This window comes from Cherax quadricarinatus, chromosome 14 (genome assembly GCF_038502225.1).
Source record: "Cherax quadricarinatus isolate ZL_2023a chromosome 14, ASM3850222v1, whole genome shotgun sequence".
Lineage (NCBI taxonomy): Eukaryota > Metazoa > Arthropoda > Malacostraca > Decapoda > Parastacidae > Cherax > Cherax quadricarinatus.
In genome coordinates this window covers 7,407,727-7,427,535 of record NC_091305.1, presented here as the reverse complement: position 1 = coordinate 7,427,535, position 19,809 = coordinate 7,407,727, and the positions used below count along the sequence as shown (strand labels likewise).

At 38.1% G+C, this 19,809-nt stretch overlaps 1 protein-coding gene across 22 annotated transcripts in view; it reads left to right on the top strand.

The window, feature by feature from the left end:
* The window catches only part of sei (seizure), a 668,222-nt gene that overhangs the window by 474,265 nt on the left and 174,148 nt on the right, over positions 1-19,809 (top strand). For 20 of the 22 annotated variants that reach the window (XR_011391990.1, XR_011391991.1, XR_011391989.1 and 17 more), the window contains one exon: positions 4,556-4,725. Coding sequence is in view for 15 of the 22 variants with exons in the window: in XM_053786177.2 (XP_053642152.2) it covers positions 4,556-4,725 (170 nt within the window). In the remaining 7 variants the exon portion in view is untranslated. Of the gene's footprint in view, positions 1-4,555; positions 4,726-14,380; positions 14,396-19,276; positions 19,392-19,809 lie in introns of all 22 variants that reach the window. The other 2 variants (XR_011391993.1, XR_011391994.1) reach the window with 2 other exon arrangements.

The following is a 19,809-nucleotide window of genomic DNA, read 5'->3' as shown; positions in this document are numbered from 1 at the left end:
AGGGTGGATAGGGGAGGAGTGTATCATTTGTTGTAAGTGTATGGAATAGGTAGGAGTTATTAAAAGTAATAAAGAGCTTTTATGTGGATAGTGAGGCTCAGGTTGAGGTATGTAGAAGAGAGGGAGATTATTTTCCAGTAAAAGAAGGCCTCACACAGGAATGAGATGTCACTGTGGTTGTTTAACATATTTATAGATGGGGTTGTGAAAGAAGTGAATGATAGGGTGTTGGGGAGAGGTGTGAGACTAAAAGATAACAAATTTGATGCAAAGTGAGAATTGTTATAATGCTTTTGCAGATGACACTGTTCTTTTGGGAGAGACTGAAGAGAAGTTGCAAAGGCAGGTAGATTAATTTGGGAGGGTATGTGAAAGAAAGAAATTAAGAACAGAGTAATAAGTAACAAAAAAATCTAGGCAGTGAAAGATTGGATATCAGATTGGAGGGATGGAGAATGAAGTAAATGTGTTTTAGATATTTGGGAGTGGACTTGTCAGCAGATGAGTCTATGAAAGATGAGATGAATAATAAAATTAATGAGGGGAAAAAGGCTGCATGGCACATTGATGCATGACTACAGAGAATAATAGAATTGATGAGGGGAAAAAGGCTGCATGGCACATTGATGCATGACTACAGACAAAGAACCTCATCTATAGAGGCAAAACAGGGAATATACCGGAGTTTGATGGTGCCAGCACTGTTATGTGGACAAACCATGGATCTTAAATCTCACAGGGAGCAGGAAGCTGGTTGTCTTTTGAACTTGAAGACTTGGACCACAAATGCTGAAGACAATCTGACACTAAGAATATGAGTATTGCAACCTGTAGTGCTATGGTACAGTAGTGTACTGTACAGTAATTTTATAGTACTGTACATAATTTACAACACTAATATATGTGTGTGGGTGTGTGTAGTGTAATGTAGTGTGTGGCAGACTTGGCATAGAATATTTCAGAAAGCATGAGTGGATGTTTCGATTGTGGGTGTTAGAGGGTGAGAGGTGAGTTCTTTTGAAAGTGGGTGCTAATGTGAGTGGGAGAGAGAGGGTGAGCATGAAGGTTGGGTATAAGAGAGACCATGAGGGTTTATGGGTAGGTGTGAAGGTAGAAGGGTAGGGGGTTGGTATGAGAGATGGGTGTGAGGGTGGGTAGATGGGTGCATGAAAGAGGGTGGGTTTGAGAAAGTTGGTGTGAGAGGTGGGTGTGAGAATGTATGTTTGTGTGAGTGTGGTTATGTGAGAGGTGGGTAGTTGAATGTGAGAGGGTGGCTAGGTTGGTAGGTGAATGTGAGAGGGTGGCTAAGTAGGTGGGTGAATGTGAGAGGGTGGCTAAGTAGGTAGGTGAATGTGAGAAGTTGGCTAGGTAGGAGGGTGAATGTGAGAGGTGGGTGGGTAAGCAGGTAAATGACAGAGGGTGGGAGGGTGAATGTGAGAGGGTGGGTGGGTGAATGTGAGAGGGTGGGTGGGTGAATGCTAGAGGGTTGGTGGGTGAATGTGAGAGTGTTGGTTGGTGTGAGGTATGGGCATTTGTATTTGAGTGTACTGTTTACCTAGAGTTTACCTGGAGAGGGTTACAGGGGTCAGTGCCCTGTGGCCCGGTCTGAGACTAGGCCTCATGGTGGATCAGGGTCTGATCAACCAGGCTGTTACTGCTGGCCGCACACAAGCTGACGTGTATGAACCACAGCCCGGTTGGTTAGGTACTGACTTTAGGTGCCTGTCCAGTGCCTTCTTGAAGACAGCCAGGGGTCTATTGGTAATCACCCTTATGTATGCTGGGAGGCAATTGAACAGTCTTGGGCCCCGGACATTTAATGTGTTGTCTCTCAGTGTACTCGTGGCTCCCCTGCTTTTCATCGGGGGAATGTTGCATCTCCTGACAAGTCTTTTGCTTTCATAGGGAGTGATTTTCGTGTGCAGGTTTGGTACCAATCCCTCCAGGACCTTCCAAATGTATCTCTCTCTCCTGCATTCCAGGGAATACAGATCAAGGACCTTCAACTGTTCCCAGTAGTTTAGGTGCCTTATCGCACTTATGTGTGCTGTGAAAGTTCTTTGTACACTCTCCAGGTCTGGAATGTCATCAGTCTTGAAGGGGGCCGTTAGTGTACAGCAGTATTCCAGCCTAGAGAGCACAAAGGATTTGAAGAGAATCATCATGGGCTTGGCATCCCTAGTTTTGAAGGTTCTCATTATCCATCCTATCATTTTCCTAACGGATGAGGTAGATACATTGTTGTGGTCTTTGAAGGTGAGATCCTCTGACATTATCACTCCCAGGTCCTTCACATTACTTTTCTGCTCTATTGTATGGTTAGAATTTGTGGTATACCGTGACACATTTTTAATTTCCTCAAGTCTCCCATATCTGAGTAGTTGAAATTTCTCCTCGTTGAACTTCATATTGTTTTGAGTGGCCCATTCGAAGATTTGGTCGATGTCCGCTTGGAGTCTTGCAGTATCTTCGATGGAGGTCACTGCCATGGTAATCCGGGTGTCATCTGCAAAGGAAGACATGAAGCTATGGCTTACATCTCTGTCTATGTCTGAAATGAGGATGAGGAATAGAATGGGAGCAAGTACTGTGCCTTGTGGAACAGAGCTTTTTACCATGGCTGCATGAGACTTTACTCTGTTTACTATTACTCTGTAGTGAGAGTTTGCAGATAGTGGAGACGGGTACATGAACATGTACCTGTCTCACCAACAATACTCTCCACCCAGAGGCATGCAGAGGTCTGGTGATGCCCGGGGCCAAATCCTTGATTGTATGCCCCAAAGAATGAAGTATAAGGCCTAGTACTGAGAAATATTATGAGAAAGGGAGATATTTTGAATATGTAAACAGATGAAACATGAAATAAACACTTTATTCCATTTAAATATAAATATAAATATTTCATGCTGTTTTTTAACAAAATTATTATTGAATTTCCTTTAACCCTTTGAGGGTCGACAGGCCCTCTCTGAGACTCGTTCTCAGGGTCAGCCAAATTTAAAAAAAAAAATTATGAAAAGATAGAGAATCTTTTCCTGATCATAATGACACCAAAAGTATGAAATTTGATGGAAAACTTACGGAATTATGCTCTCGCGAAGTTTGCGGTCTCGGCGATGTTTACGCATCAGTGATTTTGCCCACTTTGAGCCCCATTTTCGGCCAATTCCACTGTACTAGTCAACGAAAAACATGAATATTTCGCTAGAACTCCATTTTTTCTATCGAATGAGTGCAAGAAACCACCCATTTACCAATTTCAACTATCCAGTACAGTGGTCAGAATATAGCAATTTTGCCAATTTCACAAAAATTTCAAAAGATGCCAATTTCCGAATAGGGTCCAGAATAAACAAGAAAGACATTCCTGACACTAAAATGACATTTCCTCTGTTCATTAGTCACGTCTCAAGGCCCCTCTTACATTCTTTTGCTTTCCACTTTGAATTTTTATTCTCACAAAAAATAGAAGATTTACTGTTATGCAGACTACTGCATTAGTGTAAAAAATGGTATAAATAATATTGGCGCACTTGCGAAAGAATATTAGACTCACCAGTTGACGTGTATTGGACGCTTGGCATGATTTGTTTACTTTTGAACTTTGGTAAAAATCGAACATTTCTGCTACTTTGAGCTTAATTTCAAGGTACTTTTCATTGTCAAACCAGTCAAAATCATCTCAATTTCTGTAATATGTCTTCCATTCTATAAAATGAGACCAAGAAAACTAGAATACAACAATAAATACCATACGAAAATACAGTGCAAAGTCGCTGTTTTATTCCAAAAAAATGGTCAAAGTTTTTTTTTCTCATTATGCACTGTGTGCTGCAGGAATTTTTTTATACTGTGCACACTGACCACATAGATGCATTCTTTCATATGTAGGCCTACCAGCTTTCTCCCACTAGATTTGAGGGCGCTAGAAATTAGGCGTACTAGTACGTCAAAAACCCTGGGTCGTAAGCCGTACTAGTACAGCCGAAACCCTCAGAGGGTTAAAGAGTAATTAGTGATATAGTTACCTAGAGTAATTATCAGAAAATATTTAAATAGGGGTTGGGAATTTGAGATTTTTTTTTCAGGTTTGATAATTTAGTTTAGAACAGACAATTTATTTACCATTACTGTAATTGAGATGGGAGGCTCAATGGTTTATTTTACGTAATTACTTTTGTTTTGTCACTTTACTAGAGCCCCATATATGTGTGAGAGAATTTTCTGGGTCTTTTTTTCATAGCTCTTTTTAACTAAATATGTGAGCACAGTAAAGGTATTTTGATTTCTTTATTAGTTTGGTTAGTATTCTTGAACATCTTCATTGCTATTTCTTTGTATATTAAGCCTGATCTGTATTTTCTTCATAGCTATACTTTTTGTCAGTAGGTCTGTAGATGGTGTTAGACATGGGATATTTAGTCTTAGTTGTGATCTATACTTGAATATGGGCCACAAATGTTACACCATGTACTGTGCATAATAATCATAACGCTTACCACAAGAATTGTTTTAACAACAGTCCCCTTACATAACACATTCTTTTCTACAGGAAGAAGTAGCAGGTGTAGACCCAGCTCTTCTTTGGAGAAGACCATGCAGCAATTTTGAGAGAAGTAATTCACAAGACACAGATGATATCAGAAAAATTGCCTTCAGACCTCCACGGCAACGTCGCCGACAGTTCACTAGACGTGCCTCTAGTGGCGAGGAGAGTGACTCGTAAGTGTATTAATGCAAGTGTTTTCTTAGCCAATATTTTCACTGTAAATGAGGAACTCTGGAAATCATATAAGTGTAAAACACTACAACTTTTACTAAATACTCTACATATCTTACTGATGTTATGCCCTTTTGTATCCCACAAATTTACCATATTTTTAAGTGATGATGAAAATAATTATATGTAGAAATTATAAGATATGATGGAATGATAGGTGTAATTCCAAGATAGAGAAAGAGGAACTGATGTGATATTTTGATTATATAGAAAGAATAGAACAAGATTAGCTGTTACAATTATGCACATATCTGGAGTGGGTGGAAGATAGTGTATGGAACATTCATGGGAACAGTTGGAAGGAAGATGTGAAGCAGGTACTGGAAGATAAGGGGTGGAACATTGAGGCATATGTGAAAATATGAGGTTGGAGTCAGTTGAGGCAATTGATCTATGGGATTTGACGTGCTGCTGGAGTAAGTAGGTAATATTTCTGAAAGGACTTAAATAGAGTAGCTAGTTTGTCTTAGGTTTTGAAAGTTAGAAGTGCAGTACTGTGCAGTACAGTCTTTGCACTCTGAAAGTGGGATGAGATAGTTGTAGTTTGATGGGTTAACATGAACCTACCACTTCTTGAAATAACAGTTGATGATGAATTTCTTTTCTTATGTAGTGTATATTGCCTTGGTGAGAAATGGCTGATGAGCTAAAAAAAAAAATCTTAATTTTTTTGAATTTCCTCGAGTATGGGGAAAAAGTAGTAAAATATTTTTAATAATTTGCAGTAAAATTGCATGAAAAGCTGTTGAACCAGGATTACCAGAGCGTAATGGTTGAGGTTTATAATTTTACAACTTAATATACTTCAAGAGAGAGTCTTCTGTACTACCAGTTTTTCTCCATAAAGTCAACTTTTCTTAAAAATTCTTTCTGGAAACTTTCAACCTATTTATATTAAACATTTAGGGGTAGGGTTCATCCAAGGAAAGGATGGAGGGAGGGGGTAAAAGAGGTTTTGTGTGCAAGGGGCCTGGACATGCAGTAGTCATGTGTGAGCATGTTAGATAGGAGTGAATGGAGACAAATGTTTTTTGGAACTTGATGAGATGTTGGAGTGTGAGCAGGGTAATATTTTGTGAAGGGATTCAGGGAAACCAACAGTGGCGTGCAGAGGATGGGGAAAGGGGTGGTGGCCCTGGGCATCCAGATGGGTGGGCGCATAAATAGAATAAAGCGTTTATTTCATGTTTCATCCATGTTTACATATTCAAAATATCTCCCTTTCTCATAATATTTCTCAGTACTAGGCCTTATACTTGAGTCTTTGGGGCATACATCAAGGAGTTGGCCCCGGGCATCACCAGACCTCTACATGCCACTGGAAACCAATTAGACGGACTTAAGTCCTGGAGGTGGGGAGTACAATACCTGCACTTTAACCCTTAAACGGTCCAAACGTATATATACATTCACCTGCGCAGCACCCCGAATACACTTACCATCCGACTTATGACCTGCTTGACATACGACAACTCGACTTATGACCGTGTTTTTTATGCCAAATTTCTGGGAAATAAACAAGTGTTTGTGTTGTACACAGTGTTTATCCTAAACCTTACAGTATAAAACACAGTACTAACAGCATAAAAAGTAAAGCAAAACATGAAATACCAAAATAAAACAATAAAATAAAGTCATTACAAAAATATGTTGATATTCAGTAGCAAAGTTTGACTTACATCCATTTCGACTTACTAGTTTCTCGGAACCGAACTCGGTCGTAAGTCGGATGGTAGGTGTATTTTGAAAAAAAAAAAAAAAGAGAAAAAAAGAGCACATTTTTTTTAAGTGTTTTAGAATAAAAAAAAAATTAGGGTCAGTACTTACAGAGATATGAGGCAGAGAAGTTGGCACTGGATGCTCATGTGATGGCAACATGGAGTCCTGCCACTTGCAGAAGTGTTGTCGATATACCTTTTTTTTCTATTTTTCATATTATTTTATATAATTTTTATGTTCTGATAATTACAATTTATAATAGTTCTTGTCATTTCATAACCATTCTTTATTCTGACACTAGTATTAGGTACTGAAATTGTACTTAAATTGTCACAAACACATTGACAGGTGGACATTTACACCTGCCTTGGCCATTTGCACACTATACCACTTGCTTATTTATCCATACCTCACCTATGCTATTTGTGCTTGGGGATCAACTGCAGCAACGCACCTAAAGCCAATAATAACCCAACAAAAAAGCCAAAGTAAGAATAATCACTAAATCCCATCCCTGGAAACACACCCCCCCACTCTTCATAGATCTAAACTTACTCCCTATTCAGTACATCCACACTTACTACTGTGCAGTCTACATCTACAGGACCTTAAATTCCAATATTAACCTTGACCTAAAATGCTTTCTTGATAGTTGTGACAGAACCCACAGGCATAACACCAGACACAAACATCTCTATGACATTCCCCATGTCCGACTGAACCTTTACAAAAATTCAATGTATGTCAAAGGCCCTAAAATCTGGAACACCCTACCTGAAAACTCTAGAACTACAGACACATTCATCACCTTCAAAACTACCATTAGAAAACATCTTATCTCCCTGATACACCCCGTCAACTAACTACATGAATACCACCTGGTGGTTAACACTTACACTCACTCACCCATTTGTCCATAAACAGAAATATCAATCTCAATCTTAAAATAATGAATCCTAACTAGTCATACGTTGGCCTGTGATACTCCAATACTGAAACTATGTACTGTGCCAAAACAAAAGCATTCACATTGCTAAACTCACAAACTAGTATTTAGTCACTTAGCCAGAATACCAACTTACCTCATAATTTGTAATATTTTAAATTTAAGAATTAATCTAAGTCTGCCCGAAATGCCTAGCCATGCTAGGTGTTCTAGTGGTACACTCTGTAATTATTATTTTACTACATGTAAACCACACAATAACCAAATTCTGTAAACTCAGCATTGTAATCCTTATAGAGAATAAAATTTGAATTGAATTGAATTGAATTGAATTGTCTTGGAATATATACAAAGCATTTATATGTCCCAGCAATGTTTTGGATATGTGGAAGTATATAATAACAATGAAGAAGAGGAGGAGAAGGAGGAAGAGGAGAAAGAGGAGGAGGAGGAGTAGGAGGAGGGGGAAGAGGAGGAGGAGAAGGAAGAGAAGGAGGAGGAGGAGGAGGAGGAGGAGGAGGAGGAGAAGGAGGAGGGGGAAGAGGAGGAGGAGAAGGAAGAGAAGGAGGAGGAGGAAGAGAAGGAGGAGGAGGAAGAGAAGGAGGAGGAGGAGGAGAATACGTAATAATAATAATAGGTAATAATAAGTTCCCCTGAAGCATGAAAAACAAAGTCCACCCCTGACAGTGACATGATAAGATGAGATAACATTTGATAAGAGCTGACGTTTGATGAGCATATGTGAGGGTGCAGCGATAACACTTGATAAGAAAAGTCATTTGATGAGCATCGTCCTTGCTTTGTTTTTGCTGGTACACAAACATGTCTGTCTTTCTATTTGTCTGTCTGTCAAGCTCACTGTCTATCTGTCTATCCATCTAGCTCTCTGTCTCAGAGAGAGCCACAAGACTGCATTATCACTTTTACTCACATCTTCAAGCAGAGTATAGCACTTTGTCTGGATTTTTTGGGTTACCCTAGGTAATTTATACTATGTATACTTGTATTTACGTGTACCTGTGAGACAGAGATAGACAGAGACAGATAGACAAAGACAGAGACAGATAGACAGAGACAGATAGACTGAGACAAAGATAGAGACAGAGACAGATAGACAGAGACAGATAGACAGAGACAGATAGACAGAGGTAGACAGAGACAGAGATAGGCAGAGACAGAGATAGACAGACCCTAAACTTGGGATTAACATCACTTTCCCCTTAAAAGAGGAGTGGTAATATGACATTACATCAGTGAATCCATGGTGTTTGCTGCACTGTTTGCTCTAGCTGGCGCTCAATTTAACTGGTGCTCCCACAAGGTACTAAGAGGTCCCAGATTTTTTTAATATGGTGCATACCGAGTGTTAAGACCCATTCTATGCTGACCAGGCATCTCAGGGCAGTCATGCCATATTTGGAGGCAGGAAAATTAAAACGTACATATACATTTGGGGTGCTACGCGTAAGGACATATATATACGTTTGGACCATTTAAGGGTTAAAGGAGGGGTTTGGGATATTGGCTATTTGGAGTGACATCTCAACTGTCATATCTGGATGCCTCTGCAAAGACAGTGATATTGTGTGAGTAATGGTGGGAGATGGCTGTTGTGTTGAAAAAAAAAATTAGCTTCTGAATATTAATAAAATATATCTATCAACTTCATTCACATGAGAGAGGAAGCAGTACATACAAAGAGAAGAAGAAATGAGTGAGGGATACATGTGAGAGGAGGAGCCACTGAGAAGAGAGAATGTTTGCAATAGACATCCTGGTTCAGGTGACCACAAGGCTTCACCACAAGAGTGTATAGGGGTGTGAGGTAGACAGGGAATTACAGGGTAATTTAGTACTGTATCTCTTTTGGATATGAAGGAATTCAGGGAAGCTGGTTAGCTGGATTTGAGTCCTGGAGGTGGAAAATGCTGTGCCTGCAGTGAGGGAGGGAGGGGTGAGGCTATTGAAGTTTGGAGGGTCATTTTAAATGGGATGTCTGCACACTTCTGGCAGGACAACTGTTGAATGAATAATGGTGAATGTGTTTCCTGGGTGGGAGATGGCCAATGTGTTAAAATCTATGGGATAGGTACACAGTACAGTGTATAACCTCAGTATCTGTATTCTTTATTCTATTAAAAAGAGTGAAATGCCTATTTAAATGGTCTTGCCTGTTTCACTGACAAGTATTATTTCAAATCCACTGAAAAAAGACCATCAGAGCAAAAATGGCTAAAACATCTGAATATGATTTTTTAGGCTATGATAGTCACAGAAATCACACAAGAAAGGAACATGAATGCAAATTCCATGTACAGTGGATCCCCAGTTTGCGATATTAATCCGTTCCTGAGAGCTCATCATTAACCAAAATTATTGGAAAGCGAATCAATTTTCCCCATAAGAAATAATGGAAATCAAATTAATCCGTGCAAGACACCCAAAAGTATGAAAAAAAAAAACTTTTACCACATGAAATATTAAGTTTAATGCACACAAACTGAAGAAGACATGCACAGTTTGTAGTATGTACTCTACTAACAATGGAATACATGAAGATCTGGTGATGATTGATGGGATGGGAGGAGGGGAGAGTGTTGAACCTATTGTTTAGAAGGGGAATCCCCTTCCAGTAGGACTTGAGGTAGCAAGTCCTTTTCCGGGGCTACTTCCCTTCTTCTTTTAATGCCACTAGGACCAACTTGAGAGTCACTGGGCTTCTGTCACACAACATATCTGTCCATAGAGGCCTGTACCTCTCGTTCCTGTATGACTTTCCTAAAGTGCTTCACAACATTGTCATTGTACAGGTTGCCAACACGGCATGCAGTAGCTGTGTGAGGGTGATTTTCATCAAAAAAGCTTTGCATGTCAAGCCACTTTGCACACATTTCCTTAATCTTTGAAGTAGGCAACTTCTTAAATTTCTCCATCCCCTCCTCCAAAGCAGTTTCCTCAGGTCTGGCCTCTTGCTGTTGAAGATGATCTAGCAGCTCATCAGTGGTTAGTTCGTCATCATCCTCCTCCACCAACTCTTCCACATCCTCCCCACTAACCTCCAACCCCAAGGACTTCCCCAATGCCACAGTGGATTCCTTGACTGGCATAGGATTCCCAGGGTTAGCCTCAAACCCTTCGAAATCCCTTTTGTCTACACATTCTGGCCACAGTTTTTTCCAGGCAGAGTTCAAGGTCCTCTTAGTCACTTCCTCCCAAGCCTTACCTATAAGGTTTACACAATTGAGGATATTAAAGTGATCCTTCCAAAACTCCTTTAGAGTCAATAGAGTGTCTGTGGTCACTTCAAAGCACCTTTCAAACATAGCTTTTGTGTACAGTTTCTTAAAGTTGGAAATGACCTGCTGGTCCATGGGCTGCAGGAGAGGAGTGGTATTAGGAGGCAAAAACTTAACCTTAATGAAGCTCATGTCCCCAGAAAGTCGCTCTGCCAAGTCTGTAGGATGACCAGGGACATTGTCTAATACCAGGAGGCACTTAAGGTCTAATTTCTTTTCAATTAGGTAATTTTTCACACTGGGGGCAAATGCATGGTGTAACCAGTCATCGAAAAAGTCCCTAGTGACCCATGCCTTAGTGTTTGCCCTCCACAGCACACACAAATTAGCCTTGAGGATATTCTTTTGCCTGAATGCTCTGGGAGTTTTTGAGTGATACACTAATAAAGGCTTCACTTTGCAATCACCATTAGCATTGGCACACATCAGAAGAGTAAGCCTGTCTTTCATAGTCTTATGTCCTGGGAGTGCCTTTTCCTCCTGAGTAATGTAGGTCCTGCTTGGCATTTTCTTCCAAAACAGGCCTGTTTCGTCGCAATTAAACACTTGTTCAGGTTTCAAGTCTTCACTGTCTATGTACTCCTTGAATTCCTTCACATATTTTTCAGCTGCTTTTTGGTCCGAGCTGGCAGCCTCACCATGCCTAATCACACTATGTATGCCACTACGATTCTTAAATCTTTCAAACCAACCTTTGCTGGCCTTAAATTCACTCACATCACCACTAGTTGCAGGCAATTTCTTTACCAAATCGTCATGCAACTGCCTAGCCTTTTCACAAATGATCGCTTGAGAGATGCTATCTCCTGCTATCTGTTTTTCATTTATCCACACCAATAACAGTCTCTCAACATTTTCTAACACTTGAGGTCGCTGTTTCGTAATCACAGTTGCACCTTTTGCAAGAACAGCTTCCTTGATTGCCGTTTTCCTGGTCACTATAGTAGAGATGATTGATTGGGGTTTTGTATACAACTTGGCCAGCTCCGACACACGCACTCCACTTTCGTATTTTGCAATTATCTCTTTCTTCATTTCAGTAGTCATTAGCACCCTTGGTCTCAAAGGGTTGGCACTAGAAGCTTTCTTGGGGCCCATGATGACTTATTTTGCAGTAACAAGCACCAAAAACACTATGATAATATGGAATGTACCGAATGTATCCTTAGATGCGAGCACACTGGCTGGCTTATAAACACTGGCACACACGGGGCAGTTCAGGCCACACGTGGACACGTCTCGGACGAATCGCATATACCGGGTTTTGTAATGGGAAGCGAGGCAAAATTTTTGCGATACAATGCATCGAATACTGGATTTATTGGATACCGATGGCATTGCGAACCGGGGGTCCACTGTACTTGGCTTTCCATAAAATTATTTGATAAAATTTTACAAGAAAAACTACTTTTGTACCTTCAGACTACTTCAGTGATATTGATGATTTTGTTTTTACATAAAAGAAAAATTCTTACATAAGAGAAAATATCTCCATGAGAAATAGCATGAGAGGGGGTTTCACATGGATCATTACTTAGTAATGTTTTCAACCCTTTCACTGTGTCTTACTTAGATCTACTCCAGTGATGCTCACGTCCATCTACATTTTAAGCACAACCCTTTCAAATAACTGTAGTGTAGGCATGCCTCTGGCAAGATAGTGATGGAGTGAATGATGATAAAAGTGTTTCTTCTTTTCCGGGTTACCCTGCCTTGGTGAAAAACGGCCGATGTGTTAACAAAAATTATAACTCCTTCAAATATGTTGCAAGAGGTAAATTTTGGCATAGATGTAAGGGAATGGGTCTGTGTGGTGAGTGTATACAGTATAAAAGGAAAATCCTGCACCACACAGTGCATGATGGGAATGGCAAACTTCTGACCTTGTGTTTGGTCTAAAAAGGCGACTTTTGGGTGTTATCTGGAGTTTTTTTTTTTTTTTGGTAGAATGGAAGCCTTACTAGTGATAGAGATGATTTTGATCAGTTTCAGACCGAAAGTAGCCTGAAATGGTGCTCAAACTGGCAGAATATTAAATTGTTGGCAATTTTCTGGCAGAGGGTAGGGCTTCCCCTAGCCCCCCTCAGTCTTTTTTACAGGTTTTCACTAGGTTTGTTTCGATTATTATAATGGCCTAAGCCACGACCAATCACTCTTTATTATTTTATCCAAGAAATAGAGTAAAAACATTGATTTTTTTCTGTGCAGTGATAGATTCAAAACAAAAGGCAAGTGTTTTATAGATGTCTGGGGATCTGATTAATGAGCATATGAAATGTTTTAGTGGCTGGAATGCCTACAGTGTTTATTTTGAACCCTGTTTTTAAATTGGAATTTTTTAATTTTGTGTGAAGTTGGCCAAATTACCAATTTCTATGCACATTATAGGGTACTTCAGACAGTTAAACAGGCTGTTTCTTATCTTCAGTTGGCAGAATGGAAGGCATACCAGCAAAATAGCATTGGAATTGGTTTAAAATAGCTTTCAAAGTGGGCAAAATTGTCATTGCATAAATTGCACCCAGATCAACAAATTTACACCTGCATAATTCCCTAAGTTTTGCATCAGATTTCACATTTTGGTGTCATTACCTTCAGAAAAAAATTCTCTACCATTTTGGAAGAAATTTTTTGGTTGCAACAGTGAAAGGGTTAATACTGTATACATATATGTAAAGTATTTATTAGAAGGCATCTTTATGGTTGATTACAATATTCTATGGGAAAATAAGAAATAAAAAGATTGTAAATCCTTATGAGACATCTTAGAAAGGATGAGCTTGTTTGTTTGATGATTTGATGATGGAACGTATTGTTGAAAAGCACCTCTTAATGAAAAGGGGAGAAAACCAAAGCATAAGTTATGAAGAATATAGATTGTGTGGCACAATAATAAAAAATTTGATACAGAGAAGGGGGATCCTGGGGTAATGTTATACAGCAAGTTATCACTGGAAGATAATGTAAACTAATATGTTGGCAGATTTCAAAAATATGTGAAAAGATAAAAAAAAAGAAAGCAGATATATTAGGAAAATGGCAAAGACTTTGTAGAAAATGCATCCTAGAGCTGAGAGATGAACTGGGGAGGTAGAAAAAAAGCATTGATAATGACTGTACAAGAAAACAGGTAAATGTTTTACATCAGCAAGGAGCAAATGACCATAATTTTAAACTAAAAAAAGAATTAGGGCTATGATTCTTTAAAGTATTTTTCTTTTTTTTTTTTTTGCAAGTAGTAGTACACTGCTGAAATGAGATCCAAGAGGAGGTACTGTAGTATATTCTACAACCACTGGAATTTTTCTTTTTATTATAGACAAAACTCTGAAGATGCTACTTTAATGAGAATAGCTCTGCTCCTGTAATTACGAATAGGTATTCATACAGGTGAGAACCTTATAAATTAGTAATTATTTACTCTACATGGCTTAGAAAATAAAATACAATACAACAAGTATAGTACTTGTCAAAATATCAAAAATATTTGCTCAGGTGTTAACACTCCTCCAGCTATCAGTTTTCCATTTAAGTCCCAGGCTCTCTTCTTTAGCTACCTCGAGCTACTGATCAATATAAAATTAGTACTAGTTGCTCTTACATAAATTTACTCTCTAACTCCTTGCTACTTTCTAGATTTTCTTGGATGAGGTGAGTGACTCCTGCACAATACATCGCTTTTCCTTAGATCCTGAATTTGTTCCTGTGGCACTAAAGCTTCTAACTCCTTCAACTGTGATTAGTAAAACAGCAACTTGACATTTCTCTCTAAGTTGTTAGATTCAGAATCTTAACTGTAAACTTGAAATTGCTCATCACCAAACCACAGGATTTTTAAAGTGCAGAGGCTCATTGTCGTAAATTTCTAGTGTGTTCCTTTATCTCTAAACCATGATAAGCTCATTAGTAAAAAAAAATGACTAAGAGAGATGTGTCTAGCTTCTAAAATTCTTGTTTTTTGAGCAGCATAAAACCAATAACAGATAAAGGACTAGGTCGTATGAGGATGCTTTGGTTAAATATATTTGGGCTTTTACACATATGTATGTGGAACAGGGCTCTGGGAAGGTTAAAGCTATATAAAACTTCATCATTATGAGGCAAAGGCAAGATTGGCAGTGAATAAGGCAGAAAGTTACAAAAAGATAGGTTAGGCTGTGAGTTAGGATGATACTTTTGGCAGGATAGAATAAAATATGTCGTAAAAAAACCTCTGATGCAACAGGGTTAACAAAGGGCACAGAATAGTGTGATACCCACAATATTTATGTGTTTTTATGTGAATTAAACAGTCATTTAAAATTTATTTTTTTAGCAAAAAAAATTACAAGCCCCTATTCACTGTATGATCACTGTCTAACTCTAACCAAATAGTATTTTTTATCCTGTGCCATGCTCACCTACCTAGAGAATTAGATGTAGCTACACTGTAGGGACCATGGGCTATGGATCATGGGATCTCTTTTTGTCTGCCTTTTCTGTGTACATGCAGGTACTTGCTCTCCTGTCTTCCTTCATCTGTATGCTCTACAATAACACCCCATTATTCATTTTATTTGTAGAATAATAATGCATTTATTATTTTCATTCCTTGTTTACAAGCTGTTAGTTCCTGTTTAATAATACTACTTCAAAACAAAAATTGGTGTTATTAAGAGAGGGGTAGGGGAGAGCTATGATAGTTCAAACAGTCATTAGCTCAGATAGTCAGTGTCTTTAAAATATATCGGACCTACACTTTAAATTCGGTATGAATGTGTAATGATACATAATCTCTCTTCAGTGTTTTTGGAGCTTGTCTATAGGGTTTGTTGTCTACATACAGGTGTACAAAAATCACCATTTTGTAATCTTTCATAATCTCTGGCATTGTCATTGTTAATTATATTGGCCAAAATGATTACAGTTTAACTTAAATTCTGTGCAAAGTAATCTTTATTTTGTGCAGTTGCTGAAAGATGGTGTTTTTTATTCAAAGAAAATATAAACTGAAAGGTTAGTTCAGCCATATGGCTGAACTTGCATTAAATTTGTTTAGTTATATATTCATTAACATTTTGAAATTTTAATCTTTGCTTGATATTTTTATCAAAATTATTTTGACATTTTTAACCCTTTCAGGGTTTCAGCCATACTAGTATGGCTAACGCACCAGGGTTTTTGACGTACTAGTACGCCTAAATTCTAGCGCCCTCAAATCTAGTGAGAGAAAGCTGGTAGCCCTACATATGAAAGAATGGGTCTATGTGGTCAGTGTGCACAGTATAAAAAAAATCCTGCAGCACACAGTGCGTAATGAGAAAAAAAAAAACTTTGACCCTGTTTTTGGATTAAAACAGTGACTTTGCACTGTATTTTTGTATGGTATTTATTGTTGTATTCTAGTTTTCCTGATCTCATTCTATAGAATGGAAGACATATTACAGAAATTGAGATGATTTTGACTGATTTTACAATGAAAAGTACCTTGAAATTGAGCTCAAAGTAGCAGAAATGTTCGATTTTTACCAAAGTTCAAAAGTAAACAAATCATGCTAAGCGTCCAATACACGTCAACTGGTGAGTCTGATATTCTTTCACAAGTGCACCGATATTATTTATACCATTTTTTACACTAATGCAGTAGTCTGCATAACAGTAAATCTTCTATTTTTTGTGAGAATAAAAATTCAAAGTGGAAAGCAAAAGAAGTAAGTGGGGCATTGGGACATGACTTATGAACAGAGGAAATGTCAATTTAGTGCCAGGAATGTCTTTCTTGTTTATTCTGGACACTATTTGGAAATTGGCATCTTTTGAAATTTGTGTGAAATTGGCAAAATTGCTAAATTCTGACCACTGTATTGGATAGTTGAAATCGGTAAATGGGTGGTTTCTTGCACTCATTCTATAGAAAATGGAGTTCTAGCGATATATTCATGATTTTTATCGACTAGTACAGTGGAATTGGCCGAAAATAGGGCTCAAAGTGGGCAAAATCGCCGATGCGTAAACATCATCGAGACCACTAACTTCACAAGAGCATAGTTCCGTAAGTTTACCATCAAATTCCATACTTTTGGTGTCATTATGATTGGGAAAAGATTCTCTATCTTTTCATAAAAAAATAATTTTTTTTTTTTTTTTTTTGAAATTTGGGCGACCCTGAGAAGTTTCTGAGAGGGCCTGTCTACCCTGAAAGGGTTAAGTGTTTTGGATTTTAATTTCTGTAGTGTGTAGTTTGTCTTTTATCAACATTACTAGTTCTCCACCTTGCTTTCCTACTCTGTTTTCCATACTGGAATGACATTTCTGTTAGAGAGACCCGGACTGTTTTGTCATATGTAATATCACTTAGCTCTAATCTTTTTTTGAGATAACTGATCTATGTTTGTATATGAAATCTTTGAAAACTGTGAGTCTCTTGTTTTTCTTTTTATAATTTGGTTAGGGCATGTTTGTGTAGCCCCTATTCATTGTTGTGTTGCATGTTTGTAAGTGCATTGAATTATATTTACAAATTAGACACCTTTCTTAGCTAGTAGTGTTGTTACTTGAAAGGTGACTGATGTACAAATCATTTGCATTCAAAAAATAAAAATGAATATTCTGTCCTTAGGTATAAACAATGTACAGAATGTTTCAACTCATGCCATTGGGTGAGGATATTTCCCCTTCCCCCCACCTCTGTGTACTTGCTCTCCCTCTGTGGGCACCTAGCTCCCTTGCAGTGCTCCCCTTTCTATGTATTTGACTGGCTCCTCCTCCTTAATTCCCCATTACGACTTCCTTCCATCTCCTCCTCCGCCACCACCACCGCCACCACCGCCACCACCGCCACCACTGCCGCTGCTGCCACCACCACTGCCACCACCACTGCCACCGCCACCGCCACCACCGCCACCACCGCCACCACCACCACCACCACCACCACCTCCTCCTCTTCCTGCTTATATATACCTGTCCTGCTCTACTTCTCCTTAGTGTGACTTTGTAAATGGTCCAAGTCAGACCGAAACGTCGTCGTAAGATCCTCTCTTCTATGTGCGGGTTATTTGTGTATATTCTATATGGTATACATGATTACTAATTATTCTTAATTGGCCTTTTTTTATTCTGAGTCCATACTGGCAAGAGTTGAATATAATTTGCTTAGTTATGTATGAATATATAGTAGTTGCTTATAGATGACTTTCAGATATTTTTACTAACGGTGGTAGAATTAATATTGATTTGTAAATGTTTATATAATATGGATTTTTACCTTTTCTACACTAGGTTGATCCTGGCTCCTTTAAGACTGCCTGGGAAGATCTGAAATTAAAATTTATTATTATTATTATTATTATTATTATTATTATTATTCTTTTATTATTAATTATTCTTATTATTATTCTTTATTATTAATTATTATGTATTATTATTTATTATTGTTTCTTCTTCTTCTTCTTCTTCTTCTTAGTATTATTATTATTTTCATGGAAAGCAATAAACCCAATTTGATCATTAAGCATTTCATGACAAGGATGAGACAGATGGTACAGTGTAGTGGGAAGTAATAGTGACTGAATGACAAAGGCAAGAAGAGAAAGCCACAGTCAGTGTAGCATACCAGTGCAAATTAAGAAAGCATAGAGAACCACATTAAACAGGGGACTTCCTGAGAGGAGGACAGAGTAAGCATGTTAGGACACTGAAGGAATTACTGTAATAAAAAAAATGAAGGCAATATGCTCTGTGGTGAACAGGACAGTTAATCAAATATTGGTTAATCAAGACAACCTGACAGTTTACTCTGAGTGATGAACAGCATTTCCATGTTTTGCTCTCATAGGGACCACCATAATTATATATTCTGGTTGTTTGTATTTGGTTATTGTTGATGCCATTGCCTGCACTATCTGGTGTGAGTCGTTTATCAGCATTGTGCCTTGGATGTATCTTGGCATAAAACAGGGAAATATAAGTAAGATGTTTTCTTGTAATTCCAAAACTACACTAAACTTATGGTCATACTGTGCTTTTTTCATCCCATGTGAAAATGTGTCATTTATTTTGCACACATTCCTAGGGATGAGGAACGTAACATTGTCGCTTAATTAAATCTTTAATTTTCCATATCCTCTTCAGTCTTCTTCAGATCTTGTCGAATAACTTGTATTAGTCTAAATATTTAATTGATGGCATATCCAAAGGTCAGTTTGAATTCTGTGTTAGTTCCTTTATGTATTGTCTTCAGTTTTCCCCACTTGAATTGTGAATCCAAGTCGCTGTTAGACATCTATCTTCATAAGGCTTTTAATATTGTGTAATTCTTCTATAGTTTGGGGTATTTTCTTTTTGCTTTCTACTAATGTTCAAGAATTATTAAGCTTTCCTAAGGCTCTTTTGTAGCCATATCTTTTACTCCAGTACCAATTTTCTGCCATCATGAGGCTATTAATATTATAATACTGCATATCTCTCAATCGGGTCTCACCCTGAATGAATATTAAATCGCACACATTACGCTACGTGCCAGCAATGATCCTTTATTGCTTATTTCTCACTCAGGTAATGGCTTGAATGAATGTTATATCCCACACGCTACGCTACGTGTCTGCACTCTCACCCAGAAACTATTCTGAATAAGTGATATCTCAGCCAACTTGGCCAATAATACTTTAAGGTAACCGGTATATGTTTGTATGTGTGGCTTCTAAATTCTCTAACCTCACATACCTGCCCCAACACATTTGGCATTATGTACAGTTACTAACTTATACTTAAGTGAAAGTACTGAAATTCGTCTCAAGTGTTTCAGTGCAGTACAGAGTAGTTGGCACACTTCCCTTTAAGAGGCACATAAGTTCCCCTGTCTTCTAATAAGATGTTCATTTTTTCACTATAATCTACCTTGTCCATAATTACTTACTAACTTAACAAATCTTTGAGGACAATTGTCCTCAAAGATTTGTTAAGTTATACCATAAATTAAGGAAAGATCCTAGACTTTACCTTACGAAACAGACAAAGCAAATGTGATAATAATTATGGACAAGGTAGATAATAGTGGAAAAATGAACATGTTATTAGAAGATGGGGAA